Raw genomic sequence first — 18,795 nt, 5'->3', positions numbered from 1 at the left:
GGGTGGTCTCCTGTCTGTATGTCCCTGCTACATTGTACACAGCATATGATCTATTGTGCTATTTACTACTCTAGCTACCTGTATTATAGTATTTTGTATATGTTAATTTGTATTACTGTATTTGTTAGTATTGCTGTACCCTTTCTGTACATCACTCCAGAATCTGTGGTGCCTTATAAATACACAATGAGCTTACATCATTCTACAGCAGTATTCGCTGTGGTGTTGCCCATACACTATCTTGCTACGAAAAGACACTGGACTGATAATCAGATACGGGGTACCGGGGAACTAAAAATATAACCCCTTCATGTATATAGATGGTTCAGTAACTAACCAACTGATGTTGGCTATTCCGTGAGTATTTGGCAACTGGTGTAGACATATCTGCCAACAGCCTAATGTTGACAGGTATGGGTAAATGACACATGGACTAGATGTTACCAATAACGTTTATTTAGTTAATGCACAAAATCGAGTGTTTAGATTCAGACAAAACAGAAAAAGAGGGGAGAGCAGCTGATAAGGAAATGTACAAGAGAGGCCCCTGCTTCCACAATAAGGGACATATAGCCTGTGCTATTCATCTGATCTGTGGGAAGATGGAGTACCAACTGCATATGGCCGACAAATGAAGGAAACGAGCTGGTTTGGTCACTTAAATACAATTTTGACTATTACATGTTAGTCAGAGAGTTCATCTAGGTTAATGTCTGCTGTATCAATATCTTCTAATTCCATGTTGTCTAAATCCTCCTCTAGGTCCAGGAAAGCCTAGGAACAAAAAAAATGTAGAAGATTAAATTACCACGTATTGTACCCAGGTGGAGATGCCATATATAATAAAATGTAAAATATATTATTGTTTTTCATATTTACTTATTTTAAGCAAAAACATTTACAAAATAAAAGTTCGACGGTTGCCCACCCCTTGTACACAAGCCAAAACCAGTGCTAAGAGCATTAATTACAGAGACAATAAAACGGCCATCTACCCATCACTCACCTTATCTTCCGCGGTCTTGGAGGCTGGTATGACTGGGGCTATGACTGGGGTTACGACAGAGGTTGGAGCTGTGGGTGCAGGTACTGCCGGGGGAGGTGTTAATTCTCTCTCCTGCTCTTCTACCTACAGCAAATATATAGGAGAAATGCGCCATGAAGAATCGTACAGTTCCACCCAGTCGTTTAGCTGCTACATTTTTAGTGTATTAGCACAAAGAACAATATATGCTCTCTCTTATAACGTAAATCTTTGAAAAGAATAGACCCCGAAAAAGTGAGTAACAGTTACTTGATTCCTTTTCTTTCGGCAGGTTCACCCTACGAGAGTATATCCAACGCCTGCTAGGATTTTCATTAGGATAAATGCTCTTAGAAACTAAACTTTTTAGAAGAGTGGAGTTAGGATTTGAATGAATGATTTTTCAGTGTAACTATTAGAGACTAATGATCATCATATGGCGCGTACTCTTCAGAGGGCCCAAGTAAATTACACCAATGTATATGATCGTATGTAAATCAAGAGTTGTTCCAGTGTCCATGCTGAAGTTTAAATGACCCACTTAAAGGTGCTGTGCCTTGTACATTCTAATAATTAGAGTTGCCTTATCCTAAACATTCAACAATTGCAGTGTAATATCAATGGTTAATATTATATTATGTGGATGGGCCAAGTCACAGAACTCACCGCTGCCGCCGATTCATTAGATGGCACAAACACTTTTGCTTCATCCAGGACGTTTCTCTCTTCATTTGGCTATGATGACAGACATGACGTTACCATTTACTAAACGGACAACTAGTACAACAGGACTAATCTTTTCACTATAGAGACATGCTAGTTACTTGTACAGTCGAAAAGGTACAATGGGTGCACTTTAACTGTGTACTCATAACCTACACACAGTAGGCCGCCATTTTCTGTGTGCAGGTTATCAATTCAACAAGGGACATGGCTGAGAATACACTTAACCAGAGAAATAGAGGCCTGATCATTATCTCTATTTTCATAGTAAAGAATTTAACCAATAAGTAAAGGATTTGAATGTACAAGACCTATGCAAAGACTATATTTGTGGGGCCAATCAGGTAAGGAAAGTGAGCTACGTAACTTAATACAAATGACACGTATCATACAAGTACTCACAGTCACATGGCGATAGTCACTTGCTGGGCGGAGGGCACTGCTGGTCTGTTTTAAAAACTGCTCTCCCACAAAGGCTTCCTTTAAGCCAGGGAACAGATTCTCATACTCTGTGGGGTCAGCCAAGGAATCTGCTGCCTTCTGATTGATTTTAGACAGACTCTCCTTCCACAGCTTAACCACCCTAGTAACAGAAAATGAAGTCATAACTTTCACTGATGGATATTTCCACTCTCAGAGCATGTCTCATCGTTTACATCAAATCCCTGTCAGCATCCGTCCATCAATTAGCTCACCCTGTATATTCCTGATAATGTGCACCAGCACTTCATGTCTCTTCTACGACATTCCATTGAACCCTATTTGCTATATTGTGTTATGTTTGCACATAACAATCTCCGAGCACACACGTGTACAAGAGGGGCCACTGGACCTTACTAACTGTATGGCAATTTGACTTTCCAGAATGAAAAGTGACGCTAGATCAGCAGATATTATGTTCACCCAATTACACAAATACTGTGTAATTGTCATGTGACTAACAGCCAATTAGGAAAGTAATGTGTGTGTTATGAAAGTGGTGCTTTCATTTTGCGGATATTCTATTAGGAGAATATCAAATGAATCCCACCGCCACCCTAAAAAAAACAACATCAACAAAAAAAAAACCCATTACAATTACCGGGACACCTGACTCGGCAGGTAGGTTCGTGCCAAGAATGCTGCTTCAGGCAGACGGCCGGTGGAAATCAGAAGCTCCAAGCAAGTGTCGAGTCTGGAAACAAGAAACATTACTAAGAATGTACATAGACAGAGCAGAGATACTACACAATCATGCACAATGGTGTTATTACAGAGAGAAGATCAAACATGCTGGGAAGTCTTCATTATTTAAATGATGGAGTTTGCCAACTTGCACTTACTTCCCGAGTAAAAAGTAGCTCAGAAAAGCCACGTTGTTCTTCCCATCTCTCTCAGCCCCTTCGGCCAGCTTGTTCACCATGGTGGAGTTTCCGGAAGAGGTGGCTAACAGCAGGAGACCTCCGTAATCCTGGGCATTGTGCAGACACTCTTGGGCAAGCCCAAACTGGCATTTGCTGATGGCTAGCTCAGCCAACTGCTTCCATTTCTGTTCAGACTACATGGTTGAGTAAAAGAAAAACACATCACCATTATTTATTTTGCAGAATACATGATTGATGTAGTTAAACCCCTACACCTCCACGACTAATAGGCAGGACATTCTGATAGTAGAAATAAACTGCTCTCTTCTAGCTGCCAGTGCTCAGCTTTCTCTTGACTTGAGGCAAAAGAATAGTAATTTCCTAGCACCCTCCAATAACATCCTCCTCGATTGTAGAATCAGCTTGCAGATCAATATCTCGTGTACGTACTTTCACATTTGTTTCAGTGGTTAAAAAATAAGGTCTGATATGTTACAGTTGCTATTAACAATGACCACACCACTGCACACGTTCCATTGACTATTGCAGCGGTTTCCAAACTGTGTGCCGTGGCCAGGTCCTGTGGTAAGCAAGGCGGGGGACTATTTAGTAATTATTTTGGCTTATGGGTGCCTTGAATAAATTATGGAGACCTTAAGGGTGTCTCAAACTAAAAAAAAGTTTGGGATCCACTGGACTATTGTGCTGCAACAAAACCTTTTAGATAAATGGGGATAATGGAGGGTGACTGTTGTGTACATGTGGTGAGGACATCTAGTGGTAAAAAACGAGAATGACATTGGAATTTACTGCATAGTTAGAAATAATGTATGAAAGCAGTGACCACATTTCACCTCTGCCTCTACTGCCAGCTGATATGCAATCTTCAGTTCTCCCAACTGCAGAGCCAGCTCAAAACGATGCTCAGGATCTGTAGACACAGCCAGAGCTTGTTGTTTGAAGCCCTGCAGAGAGAATAGGAAGTGAGTAAAAGACCAATATAACCCCTTATACCATACTTCTTTCTTACAGAAAACTGCCTGACCATCATGACACAAAGAGAAGACACAAAATTACAAAGGCCAGGTGTTCTCACCTGCTTCTCCAGAAAGTGGGCCACACGTGTTCTCTGTTCTTTGGATATGGTTGGAAGGACTTTGTCTGCCATGCTGAAGTCTCTTCTCATAACAGCTGTCTGATACTCCAGAACTGACACCAGCAGAGAATAGCTGACAATATTCAGCTCTTTGTCTCCCAGATAAAGGCGATTATCTTTCGGGATATAACCCAGCAAATACATGGTCCTAAGGAGAGAATGAGGACAGGGAGCTCACATAGTGATAACATCTGTATAGCGCAGTGTGTACAAGAGATACAATACACAACTAAACTAAAGATGGCCACACTCTGCAATGTCACAGCATGTGGTCCTAAAACAAGAAAGATGTCAGATCAAAATTTGTCAGCACAGATAAGCCAATTATCGATAGTCTTCAACCCACGGAAGCTGAAAATATCAGAGTTCCAAAGCACCAATCCTCATCTATCCAAGTACAGCAATACTGTGTGGACTACACCTGCCACAATGGTCAGCCAGGCTCCGTTCCACGTCAGCAAGAATAAAGTGAGAAGTTAATCGTACCTGCCTGCCTCACTGTAAACTGAGGGGAGGACATAGATGCTGAAACATCACTCACCTGTCCAAATGTGCAATGGTAACAATTTCTCCCCCTACATAATAGTTCAGTCTGTTTACTGTGCTGGTGTAGATGAAACAGTCTCCAACCCACAGACCAGTTTTCACTATCTCCTGAATTTCACCGAGCACCTAGGAGGAAAGTGAGGCCGTCACACACAGATCTCACCGACAGTCATTTCTGATCAGGCAATTTGTAATAACTGCACCTTACACATTTCTATAAAAATTAAAATATAACTGCTGTGTCTGAACACACACACACACACATAATAATGGGATACGTAGGGCAGTGTCAGATTATAAAGTGGTAAACATTTAATGCCATTACATTTATAAAGAGAAAAAAAGAAGAAGAGTGTGCTACAAAAGCTTTTATAGACAGTAATAAATTGGTTTCCAATATTGACAGACAGAATGCCAAGTTGAAGCGTTACCTGCTGTGTAAGGGGGTATATTGCAGGATGGATGCCTTTTATAATAAAAGGAATATAGCAGTACAGCATATTTACTGGGACCCTGTGCTATATAGTTGGTCAGATGTGATAAATCACATAATGTTGAGTTCTGCTTACCTCAAATGCCTCCTCTATGCCGTCTTCAGAGACCCCTTCGTGCGTTTCTTGGGCAGCAGCCACTTTCTCAGACAGGTATTTAAGGATGAAGAAAGATTCCTCTGTAGCGATGCAAACCAGCTCTCCTGAGTCAGACCAGAAAATCTGCCATACAATAATAATGGACACAATGTAGAATGAGATATAATGTAATCTCTTTCAATGAGCTCTCTGCAGTAATCCTGCATTAGATCTCCTCTGTACTATGCCTCCATTTACAGAGGTGCAATATAGCTGCATATGGATCCCGGTCGCTGTATCCGACATAGCATTAACTCACATGTTTGGGCTGAATCTCTATCCTGCGGACAAGCTCTGTATTCTCCCAGTCATAGAAGGCCAAACCGTTAACAGACCGGACGCCAAGTAGAAAACCGCCATATATACCTTAAAAAAAACAAAAAAAAGCAAAGAGTGTCTATGCAACATTCAATCACCAAACTGAAAGGGGTCACCATAGGTTTAAGAAGTCATCAATCTGACACTGCAGGAGTCTCATGTAAGAAATGGATATATAGATCTGTATCATGCCCCTGTTTAGCCATTCCCTAGTCTTAAAAGGGTTCTCTAATCACCCTGTGTTAGTGAACCACCATAGAGCAGTGACATGGGGGTCCCTTGACTAGGACATCCCACAATTTTTCTTAATTGGAGGTACCGCAATCCCCAGTAACGAGTATTGTCTCCCAGGGTGAATTCTGCAATACTAGTTGGGGATGCTGATTAGCCCTGTAATGGGGGTCGGTGTTTCTATTCTTTTATGTAAGGGTGGAGGCACTAACTACAGAGGTGGGTTCTCATAGATGGAGAACCCCTTTATTCTCTGCAGTGAATTATGTAGGAAAGTGACCTTAAGGATCAGTTCTGTCCCCTAAAATGTAATAGTCTAGTTGAGCCTGCCTTCCCACTTCCTGATGTAGAGTTGCACCATGTCCATACCCAGTGCACTATCTTGGTGGGTGTTCCCCTGTGCATGTCCTCTGATGAGAACGAGCTATTAGAAAGAAGTGCCTGGACAAAAACAAGAGTCCAGCAATAAGCTGAGGTATGCTACAGTGCTCCCTGTTCTGAGGATGGTACACTACTGGGGCTTTGGCTTACACACAGATACTTGTGGCGGACCTCAAAGTGGAGAAAGTGTTACCAGGGAATAGTTATATGCCAACCATGTCTATAGGGTGACTTGTGTGCTCGTGCGATGTAGTTGGCACAGTCCTGATCGGTCCTAGAGCCCCAGATAGAATAAGTCAGTCTACCGCTATGGTCCACAAGAAAGCCCAAGTGCATGATCCATTATGGCCCATGCCACTCTCCAGCTGGTGCCCTGGATAAATGCAGTTTACCTTTCCCTTTATTCACCAGGAGTATAATTGAAATAAATAATTGTATTCCCAAGCTTCAAGAGACTGCAGTTATAAAACTGTACATACAATTTCTTAGACTTGTGAACAATGAGGTGGGCAACAAAGAATTTAAATAGATAAAATCTAAGGGACAAAAAAAAAATAATCCTTTCACAGACACAACTTGTATGTCAGGGAGCCAACCTTCTGCACCGAAGTCTGGTTTGAAGCTCTTCTTCTCCTTGAAATTTTTGAAAATCTTCACTACACTGTTACTTTCGCGGATTGCGTATCTACAAGTGACAAAGGACAATGTTTGGTAAGAGCACACGAAGTAGCAAGACATAGCGAGGATCTTGGCATTCTTATTGACTGTTTTTTAGAATCACAACCGTAAAGAAAAATGTGGGATGATGCGGAGGGGATAAAGGGAAGTGAAGAGGAGTACCAACTGCATGTACAATTGACCAAACAATAATTATCATCGCTCATATACAAGAAAATAATAGAAGGGTTTTCACACACACAAAAAAAATATATATGTTTTTTCCACACTGCGATTTAGAGTTGAGCTAGACCGTGCTCCTCTCCAAATTATAAATCTATCAATTTAAAACTTCCCCTCCTGCAGCGCAACATGATTTTGACAAGGTGCAAATTGGCTCATTCTAGCTGGATTTACTTCCAACTCCAAATAAGGTCCTTTGTCTTTACAATACAGAGACAGCAGACAGGTTTAGCTGCCTGTGCTGATCTTAACCCCACCTCCCTCAATACGCCACCCTCATGTTGAGTCATTATGCAGACTGTTTTTTTTTTTTTTTTTTTAAATACTGTTATTTTTATTTTAAAAGCATAAAACAAACTTACTCAGAGGAATCGTGAGCCCACACAAACTCCTGTGCAGATCCAAAGCTCTTGTTCCTCAGTGCCATGGCCGTGTAGATGATGTATTCTCCGTCTCCGCACACTACTACAAACCTACAACAAGATTGCAAGAGGCCGTTCAGACCTGTGCCATGCAACAGCTAAAGGTAAGAAGACACCCATATCTACAATGTCCACTCACAAAGCAGATATCACACCGCTCACCCACATAGTACTGTTTACAGGTCACATCCTCACCTCCCATTGGGATTGTGCTGGATGGTCTGGGGATAGATTTCACAGCTGCCCATGTCCTTCACAGCTAGCGGGAGCCTCTCCCCATCTTTAATCTCCGTTTCTCCCATGGCTTTCAGGTTGGCCTGCTGAACCTCCGAGTGCTTGGCCCAGATGATCTTTCCATTTGCATCCATGGACATTGCTGGCTCTTCACGACCCAACTAATGACACGAGAGGTGATACACAGTCAAATATCATATTACATTTTCAAAATGACTTTAAAATAATGGTTAAAATCTAAAAAAAAACACCTATTAGTCTTGCAATTGCAATACCCAGAACTATCATATCTTACCTTAACAATGATGCTACCCTCATCGTACCCAAGGGCCACATTGTTGGAGCCACGGAGACCAGACACACACCAGACCCGTTCCATGCCATAGTTCAGGGTACTCTCTAGACGATAGGTGCTAGAATGCCAGATTCTAACGGTGCCTAAACATAAAATCATGTGAAATTTGGGAACTACACTAAATAGGCTGTACAATGTATCTTACAAAACGTCATAGGACACTGATCTTTATATATACTCAAAATATTATTTGCATCTACGGAAAATACATACCATCTTCTGAACCTGTGATAATAATGGGGAGCTCAGGATGGAAGCTGACACAGGAAACATTCTGAGCGTGACCTTCCAGAGTCTGAACACAAGTTTTATTCTGTAGGAGAGAAAAATAATAATAATAAAAAAAAAAAAAGTAGAAAACAATTTAAAGCACCGACAATATACATCAAAATCAGATGACTTAGACACCCGTTGTGTCTCACTAGAATCACGTTAAATCCCCTTTTTGTGGTCTGGCTAGACTCAATTTTATAAACAAAAACATATCCGGTATACTGACCTCAATAGGCGTATCTGATAAAGGAACAAAGGTCTTTAAATGTGTCATTATATGTTTTATGACATCCTACATGTTTGTTACTTATGTCAAATTAACACAGTGGCTGTGGTGAAACTGAAGTGATTTGCTCCAGCACCCATGCATTTGCCATGCAGCTTTACTAACTGTGGGGTCGGACTTTCTTACACTGAGTATGGCTGTCGGACAATGAATCCGTACTGCAACAAGCATTTCCAGCACTCCACTCTGCATGTGTACTGATGAGGCGGGGGCAGGGAAACTGATGAAGCCAAAGGCGTAAGCTAAACACACACACAGAGAACAGGAAAAGAGAAGCACCAGTAAAGACCTATTTTAGAGCTATTTCCCAGCGGATGGCCAATGTAAGCATATACACATAAGGAGTGGAAGAGGATCATTGGCACTATATGGAACATTTGGTGTTTGCACACGTCAATGTGTTATTGATGTGACTATGTGGAGATTGCATTTATCGATTATTTAAGACATACTTCAGTATATGCGGTTATTATTTCTCTTCTATGCAGGTTTGTCGCTTGAACTGAAAGCCTTGAAGAAGATTATGAACAAGAGAAAAATCTCCTAACTAATTGGACATTGAACTATAGGATGTGGACTTATCGTCTACATTTTGAGCAACTGACTCTATACGGCAAGTTATGGCGCCTGAGGATCTAGCAGCTCATTGTTATGTACAGACCATGTGGGTAACTTAAGAGTCCATTTGTTGTGATAAGGCTGCTGTAATTGTATTAGGGTGCTCTACGAACCATTACATTGCATCATCATGTTTGCCACCTAATGACATGAACCAATATCCAGCTAGTAGTATACACATTAGTGATGGCTGAATATTCGCCATGGAGATGCATGAAATCACCTCCTGCACCAGCCATCACTGCTGACATCTAGAAAGAAGGATTCATTGACTTATACTGCTTTCCCCACACACCTTTGTCCAGCTATCAGCAAAGGAACAGTGATATATCAAGACTGACCAGGCTGTTATGCTCATAGTTTGTTCATTCTTTGAGTTATTGTTAACACTGTATGCTTTACTTATTGTTTATGTCCTAGTTCAACCCATAATGGTCATCTGCTATGTGACGTCTGACACATTCTGATTTGCAATGAAATGCACCATTACAATGCAGTAAGAGACAGAAATAATACCAGATAAGCAGTTCAGGTTTTTCTCAATTCTTTTTATCTCTATTCTTTCCTCCTCAACCGCAGCTACTTTCATTGTGCTCTTTAGTAGGAATACTAAACGTTATTCCTACTTTAATGCATCTAGAAATCATGCTAAAATCTCCATAAACAGTTTAAGCAGCTCTGAATATAAGGGCACAGTGTCCAATGAAGGGTCTGGAAGTCTTCGAGCTACGCATTCTATAACACATGATTTTTACCTCAACATTTAGAAAAAAAAACACAACTTAAACATGTCTCCAGACATTTCCCAAATATATATATACCCCCACAATGATGGTGAACTGGTTCAGCTAAAAAAATAAATATTTCAGGAGCCAGATAATCAAATCTAGAAACCCGGCAAAGTAATATGTATTTAAGCACCTTGGCTATCAGACTCCTGGGATTTGTCCTGATGGTCAGTAATGACAAAGTTTAAGACACAAACAACCGACTATCCATCTTCTTGACACATGACTTATCAATGGACACCTATGCATCAAAACTCACAACACAAGTCATAAACACTCAGATATATAAAAGGGGTGTCAACTTTTGAAGATTCACCCTCAACATAACCGGAAAACACGCTTGTCGCATATCTAGTAGTAGGATCCCTTTAAGCAACTTCCATTAGGGATGGATTGAGTCCAAGGTAACACAGAGGACCGCTTTTTGCTACAGAGGGTCAGGTTATATAAGGGAGTTGTCCAAATGTGGACAATACCTTTAAAAGGAAGAGAATATTTTAAAAATATATATTTTACAAATTAATTTTTTCCCCAAAGCAACTATTCTATTTTTCGATTGTCCTTTTCCCCTGCTCACTATTTCCCCAACTGAAGCCGACTCCAACGTCATCAAATGCGTGAGCCAGCGAGTGACACTGTGTTGTGGTTTCTGTTTATTTTGCAGTAATCAGAGTGACATAAAAGGTTTCAGACATGATCCATTTAAATTAATGACAAAACCTTAACTAGAGACACAAGATTTGATTGGCATTTACTGTGAGCTCACCAACCTGATAGTCCCAAATCTTCACCAGTCTGTCATCTGCTCCAGAGATAAGGTAGGGTTTGTCCCCTCCACTGTAATAATCAATGCAGTTAACCCCTTTCTCGTGTCCCTCCAGTGTAAAGTTGGGGGAGGAAGAGCCAAGCTGCCAAACCTAGTTATAATAGAGGTGTGGTTAAATGGAGCGAGATGTCAGTACAATAGTCATGTAGTGCATGCAAATAAAACCAAATAGGTCCAATATGATAATAATGTACAAAGCAGTAACAGGCATAAGGTATACTCGCCTTTATGGTACGGTCTAGTGAGGCACTTGCAAACTGGTTGTTGTCCTTGGGATTGATGACAATCTGCATGACATAATGTGTGTGGCCCTCAAACACTTGGGAACAGGACCACTTCTTGTCCCAGTCCCAAAGCTTAATCAGCATGTCGTCTGCAGGAAACAGAGGCAATGGACTGTAACAACTTCCTTCCAACCTGTATCTGTATTGTACTGTATTCGACAATATGATCTATGTGTGGTGTGAATATATTTATAAACAATTGGAAACACTAGCCTTATCTTTGTCATTCCGACACCACCACTCTAAAATAAATGCATCTTGCATTAGGGTGTGCATTTTAGGACACACCTCATCCATATATTTCTTTTTTTATATATAACTAGCAGGGTCACCTGGCATTGTGCGAGTCTGATTTGTAATGTGTAGCAGTTTTTATATAATAGCAAATAATTTGGTAAAAGGACAAAAATGCTATTTAGAATATAAGATTTGTTGCTTTGTCGCTCTGACGTTATGTCGTGTTGTGGCAAGGTTTCCTTCCCACAGTCATACAATTGTATACAACCCAAAAATGATGTTTTCAATATTTGTCGCTTTGTGGTCAAATAGGTTACTTTTCGATACTAAATAACTATGTACGATTTGACAGCTTTACCTTGAGAGCTCTGGAAGATATTCACCAACAAATATATCTATAGATAGATGAGTTTAAACAGGTACATAATATTTGTCTGCTTCATTCCTCACTTTCAGCATCAAATTTACTTTGACCAGAAATTATATTATTCAGAAGAGAAGCAGCAACACCCCTAAAACCTGGTCTCACCCAGAACCCACCATGCAGTTAGCCCCTCAAAGACAGTTAAACTTCACAGAACACAATTATGTTAGCTTTTATTTCTCTCATCAAAAAAGTAATAATGTGGCAATTAAAACATCATGTTTATTACATTACTTAGGTATTATAAGGAATAACTGTGCAAAACAAGTAGTCCCCTTAAAGTTCTATGCCCTGGCCTCTAGTTTTCTGCTTTCATATTTAAACAGGAACCTGATTCTAACATCCTTATTATATCTCACAGAGGGGTGTATGTATTCATTATTATTTTAACATATTTAGCAAGCTCTTTGAAATCTTACCACTGCTGGTGAGGATGAAAGGCTGAGTGGGGTGCACAGCGATGCAGCGGATGTAGTCAGAATGCGCCTCGAACATATGAACCCTCTCCAAAGTGTTGTAGTTAAACACTCTAATCTGCATGTCATCCTTAGAAAACAGAACAGATCAACACCTTCATACACAACACATAGATACACTACATGCATTGATTAAGGTAAAGGTCTATGTCGCTACCTTATCTAACTGAACAGTTCTGCGTCATTAATTACTTTGACCATTCAAGTTTATGTTAAAGAACAAGAAACTTTGTGTGAAAAATCCAATAAAATTGTTTACTCAAAAGGAAAAAGAAAAAAAGGAATAAGAAACAACAAGACTTTTCACAAATGATCATGAGCAAGTAAACGTCAACTTTTGGAAGTTTATTCACATTAAAGCCTTTATATTACTGACATAAAGTTTGACCAAATAATTTTTTACGGATATTGTTTAATAATAATAATACTGTATTTAAAAAAAAAAAATGATGTGATCTGGGAGAAAGACACAGGCGTATTTATTTTACATTTGCTGATAAATTGTAATGACTCTCATACAATTGCCAATAGAAAAAAGTATACTTTATTAATATAAATATATATAGGTTTACACTTACTGCTCCTGAGACAACCCAGTTTTTCCTTGCCACAAACTTTGCTGCTCTGACAGGCAAATCACATACTTCAAAAGTTTTCACCAGGGTCTGAAAGAACAATAACAGGTTTTGAGGCATATTTAAAGTGGAATATCACAGAATATTCATGCAGTATTTACTTATATTGCACTACCTGTGTGTCGTGATTCCATACACACACGCTGCCGTTGTAAAGACTCGCCAGCATCCATGGCTCTGTAGGGTGTAAATCAACACTTTTCACTCGGTCCGACCGAGCGGTCAGCTTCCTCTTAATGTCAAGTCGCAGAGGCTGAAAATGATCAAACACCACAATTATAAGATTACACAAATAGAAAGTTTCACTTGACTTTCATAAATTTACATACTTTGCTGCAGCTGAAGTAAAATTGGCCTTCTACAAACAACTGAGCATTGCACTACTACAAATCTCACATACAGCAAGTGGTATATTTACTAAACTGCCAGATTGAAAAAGTGGAGATGTTGCCTATAGTGACCAATCAGATTCTAGTTATCATTTATGTAGTACATTCTACAAAATGACAGCTAGAATCTGATTGGATCATATAGGCAACATCTCCACTTTTTCAAATCCGCAGTTTAGTAAATAAACCCCAGAATCTTCTACATCAAATTTGTATTCAAAGTCTTGACATTTTACAGTTTATTTGTAAAACTGTCTCACAGCCTGATCCAGAAATTACATTAATTCTTAAGCCGGCCACACAGTTGGAAAAGAAACAGAATTATCTTTCAATTTGGCAACTCATGTGAGTGGCCGAATCAAACAAGTTCCAGTTGTTCAGGCACATAATGGCCTGTGTGTGCATAGACATCTTCCAATCACATTTTCTATCATACCCAATAACGATCCTATCACTACTGCAGCATGTGTGGGCACCTTTACTAATCATGCCTTATATTTGCTATTACAAAAAACCTCTGCACTATGTCCTGTGAAAAGTTATTTTCCATGTGTAGTAATGACAGTAAAAATGCATCAAGCACAATCGCTACAGGCTGTACAGTTAGGCAGAACAGCCCATGACAGCATTGATCACACACTCTTAAATTAGACTTTGCATACATGAATGTATTAGGCAATGAATTCAGACTTAGACAATCGGCGACTGTAGTTGAACTGCAAGTCCCAGCATGCCCTGTCTATGTCTGTTCCAGGACTACATTGTATACAATGAACCCTGACGTGTTAAGTGAAGGCCTGGCTATCCAACCAAACTATATATATATACACATATGGAGTTCTCCCCGTTACCCTCCCCGCACTTTCCCTGGGCTGAGGGGACCCTAGAGAATGTGGCCCCGGGCTCCCCGGTTCTGCTCACCATTTCTCCGGTTGCTCCTGCTCGTTCCCTCTGACTGACGTGGAGCTTCCGGGACCCCGGGCAGATCTCGCGAGTGACTAAACCCTACAGCTTCCGAAGGCTGATCAGTCTCCGTGACGTGGGACTGCCATCTTGTGGTTGGCGAAGGGAAAGATGAGTGACGTGGCCGTATCGCCCTTGCATCGACGCCATGTTGTGAGTGGCAAATAGATGTCATGGTTTGTCTGAAGATAGAAATAATAGGAACTCTCGGGGTAATATAGTAGGTCGTGCAATATGACTGGAGATTATCAGCATTGAAATGAGCTATACTCTTACAATGATGCTCATTGAATAGTTAAAACGTAATGTCCGATATTATATCTTACAACAAAGCTTCTTCTATAAAGTGTAATAATATTATGTACTTTGTATCTTGCATTTATAGAAATACAAACCTTGGCTTGAGGAAAAGTCCCGTGTTTATTCTCGTTGTTGTCTTTTTGTTAGTGGGACTACATTTGCTTTATTCCAGTTCTCTGGATTACTCCTGTAGCTGGTGACTGGTTGAATAATTCTGTTAATGGTGTTACCAGCACCCCTTTAAGTACTTTTAGTATCCTTGGATGTATCCTATCTGATCCATCTAGTGTTTTCATAAAGTGTTTAGCATTTACTGATGAGATGGGAACTCCACAGACTGAGCTGAAGGCTGGGCCTACATGTTACTGGCATAGCAAGCCAGACTTTTCTAAACCGTGGGTAAAGGGACGAGGACAAATAACAAAAGTAATAGTGGTGTGTTATTACTGTACGCCTCTTCTATAGAAATGGTTTGCACTGATAGCAATTCATGGTGGGTAACTTGACAGATTTGTCAAGAGGTCTGTAAACCTGATACGGTAGAGTGGAATGGGCAGATATAAGTGATCTGGTGTTTTATTACTGTACGCCCAGGCCCGGCCTTACCGTTAGGCAGCTGCCTAGGGTGCCGGGCTCTGGGGGGTGCCACTGATGTCGGAAACTAATTATTGTGTAATGCTGCGCAGCAGTCGCTGAGCTTAACTTACACTGCCATCGACCAAGCTGCACAGCTTCAGATCCAGGGGTGGTGGGGGGCGATTGGGGCTATCGCTTGAAGCTTTCCCTAGGGAGCCGAGAAACCTTGCACTGGCCCCTATAGAAATGGTTAGGACAAAAAACACGAAAATGGTGGATTACTTGGTGGGTTTGTCAAGAGATGTGTGATATCTAGATGGTGTTGGCCTGGTCAAAAAAGGAAATTGTGTGGTTAGCTCTCACAGACTTTTAGTTGGGATACATTAGTGTAACAGCTGGGACTCCCTGTCTATGGTTGTTGTGGTACAAGACGAACATTTAGGAAGGTTATATAGAAAAATGCCTCTTAAGAACCTCTGTGATGTCACCTGTGCTTTATTATAAAAATAGCGGGAAAAAAAAGACACAAATTGTATTATAAGCAATAAATAATTTGGCTTGATACAATATTTTATATTAAATGGATAACGCCTTAACTTGTGTTTATCTCCTGTAGAATAGGCATAACATGGAATCCATTAAAGTCATTTCCAAATGATAATTCCTGTAGAAAAACGTCTCTGAATGTTGCCTTGCAGGTACCGCTTTTTTTTAATTATGAGCAGACCAGACTCAATGGTTGCCTGCTTTAAGACCATTTTGGCTGGGTGAAACCAGGTCTGCAAGACAAGTTCACCAATCCTTTATAGGATTAATGATTTTCTTTCGAAGTTGAAGGTAGTGGAGATATATTTACACACATTGCTGACACAGGGAAAATCATAATGTTACAGGAAGATATGTGTTTCCTTCATTTTTTTTAAGAAACTCACATACGGTGGTATGTTTAATCCACATATATAAGTCTGCTAAATATTTATAATAATCACTGTTAGCTTAAAAATATTTTATGTATTGATAAGCAGGATGTGATTAAAGAGGACTGGATTGCAGGTTAACAATGAGTCCTGTAGCAGGGACATGTAGGTATGGATATTGCTATAATTTAAAATGACGCAGGTTAGTACTTGAAATCATTGTTTTTCCTCACTACAGCAGACCATATGCTATGTATGTATGTATAGAATGCAAGAGACATGATTTCAGACAGCAATATACATAATATTTTAAATATGGAGAAACAATGTAATATAGAGTCATCATCATCATCATCTATTTATATAGCGTCACTAATTCCACAGCACTGTACAGAGAGCTCACTCACATCAGTCCCTGTCCTATTGAAGCCTACAGTCTAAATTCCCTAACATACACACACAATAAGAGAGACTAAGATCCATTTTAATAGCAGCCAATTAACCTGCTAGTATGTTTTTGGAGTGTGGGAGGAAACCCACACAAACATGAGGAGAGCATACAAACTCCACACAGATAGGGCCATGGTCAGGGAATCAAACTCATGACCTCAGTGTTGTGACTAAGCCACTATGCAGCCCCATGGCCCAAAATATTGGGTTGCAGTTGTGTTTTCTAATACTGTTCTTCCATTATTGGAATTAAATAAATATTTTTGTATCCACTATGTATGTATTTATTTGGTTTGCAGTGGAATGAAACACAAAAAAACAGACAAATGTTGTAGCTTATTCCATACAGAAATCCTTAAGTTGCACAGACAATATTATCGTCACCATTTAGAAGCAGTTACAAATAATTGGATTTCAAGCAGGTAATTCTTCACTTTGGAACTGAGCTCACCTGCGGAGAGTATCGGGTGCATGTAATATAAATTCACTCATTAAACAAGATTCAGTAGACAAAATGACTCTATGGGCTAGATTTACTAAGCTGCGAGTTTGAAAAAGTGGGGATGTTGCCTATAGCAACCAATCAGATTCTAGCTGTCATTTTGTAGAAAGTACTAAATAAATGAAAGCTAGAATCTGATTGGTTGCTATAGGCAACATCCCCACTTTTTCAAACCCGCAGCTTAGTAAATATACCCCTATGTCTTGTTTTGTGTCACTGTGTACTACAATGAGCATCGAAAAAAGAAAGCCAGAGAATTGTTTGAGTATGTCAGATAGAAGATTGCAGCCAAGCATCTCAAGGTTAGAAATCAATCTCCATAGACCTTTATCTTCCAATTTCCACAGTACATAATGTTATTAGGAAGGTTAAGACTCATAGCACTGTAGATCTACACTCGGTGGCCACCTTATTAGGTATACGTGTTTGTTAATGCAAATATCTAATCAGCTAATCATGGCAGCAACTCAATGTGTAAAAATATGCAGACATGGTCAATAGGTTCCATTGTTGTTCAGACCAATCACCAGAATGGAAAAAAAATGTGATCTAAGTTAGTTTGACCGTGGAATGATTGGTAGTGGCAGACAGAGTTGGTTATAGTATCTAAGAAACCGCTTATCTTTGTTTCTCTGAAAACCCAGAAGGGTGCTTTTGTGGCCGTAGTGCAAAAATAACTGGTGCAAAATCCAAAAAGGTCCCTGTATCTCTGAAACTAAAAGATCCCTTAGAGGGCAACATTCTTCAGACACTCCCCTTTGCCACAAGGCTTGGGTGTTCTTTTAACCTGGGATCTGACGAAGCTTCACTCAGGCGCCGGAAACTTGCCCATCTCCATAAATAAGTTCAGGGTGGTGGGACACACACCGCTGGAGGTGCAGAGACCATAAGGGTCTATCACACCCCCTAGATTCATGAAAAGAGATATTTACAAGTGACAGTGATAAGGTGTCCAATAAATAATTAGTGCCGTGTGGGTACAATAAAAATATAAAAATTCCTCCTTGCAGCCAAAAGGCCAGGATTCAAAGAGGCAATTGCAGAAAAAGAAAAGTGTGGTAAAGTGCCATATAAATCACATGATGGTGCATCATTAATTCTCCGGTACATCCGGGCTGCCACTCCATTATCCCAGGCTTTTTTCCACGCAACCTCAGCCTTCTCTCCACAGGGCCAAGTACAGCACTGCACTACTGCTGTTGATCTTAGCCAAAAGGCTAAGAGAGCAAAACTGCTGATCACAATGGATTTTCACGCACAGTCTCTACAGCAGGGGTGGCCAACCAGTTAGAGACTAAGAGGCCAAAAATATCTATAGATACCACAAAGAGCCAACTTTACCTTTTATATGTGTGTGCATTTAGATATACACAGTATAAACGTGTATACATACCGTACACCGTAAATTATAACATCATTTACAATTTCTTGCTAAGCGAAAAAGAAAATATCCAACATTGCCAAAATGTTCAAAATAATCATCAAATCAGCGCAGCTCTGCACCGCACAGCTCTTATCTCGCTGCTGTGCTCAGTATAGGAGGTTTCAAAGGGCTATTTATAACCTCTTCACTGCACACTACCACTGCA

At 40.1% G+C, this 18,795-nt stretch overlaps 1 protein-coding gene across 1 annotated transcript; it reads right to left on the bottom strand.

Moving 5' to 3' along the window:
- Positions 1–438: 438 nt before the first annotated feature.
- Positions 439–14,531, bottom strand: COPB2 (coat protein complex I subunit beta 2). The gene is made up of 22 exons (XM_075201672.1): positions 14,420–14,531; positions 13,225–13,362; positions 13,053–13,139; positions 12,418–12,544; positions 11,278–11,426; positions 10,998–11,144; positions 8,476–8,575; positions 8,203–8,345; positions 7,869–8,068; positions 7,614–7,724; positions 6,948–7,036; positions 5,681–5,787; positions 5,362–5,505; positions 4,788–4,918; positions 4,187–4,394; positions 3,945–4,055; positions 3,070–3,284; positions 2,829–2,921; positions 2,150–2,330; positions 1,691–1,759; positions 1,007–1,129; positions 439–774 (listed from the first exon to the last, which is right to left on the bottom strand). Exons 1-22 carry the CDS (start codon positions 14,420–14,422, stop codon positions 685–687), a joined length of 2,766 nt encoding a protein of 921 aa, XP_075057773.1. The 5' UTR covers positions 14,423–14,531; the 3' UTR covers positions 439–684.
- Between the last annotated feature and the right edge of the window lie 4,264 nt (positions 14,532–18,795).

This window comes from Mixophyes fleayi, chromosome 3 (genome assembly GCF_038048845.1).
Source record: "Mixophyes fleayi isolate aMixFle1 chromosome 3, aMixFle1.hap1, whole genome shotgun sequence".
Taxonomy (NCBI): Eukaryota; Metazoa; Chordata; class Amphibia; order Anura; family Limnodynastidae; genus Mixophyes; species Mixophyes fleayi.
Note: the sequence above shows the minus strand (reverse complement) of the source record. Positions and strands in the feature narration are given on the sequence as shown.

What these genes read in the sequence shown, in the direction of transcription:
- COPB2 (XM_075201672.1), bottom strand. An exon ending in TATGGAATCACGACACACAG is followed by an intron (nt 13,140 to 13,224) that starts GTAGTGCAATAT and finishes TTGTTCTTTCAG; the next exon opens with ACCCTGGTGAAAACTTTTGA. An exon ending in GTGACTATCGCCATGTGACT is followed by an intron (nt 1,760 to 2,149) that starts GTGAGTACTTGT and finishes CTGTCATCATAG; the next exon opens with CCAAATGAAGAGAGAAACGT.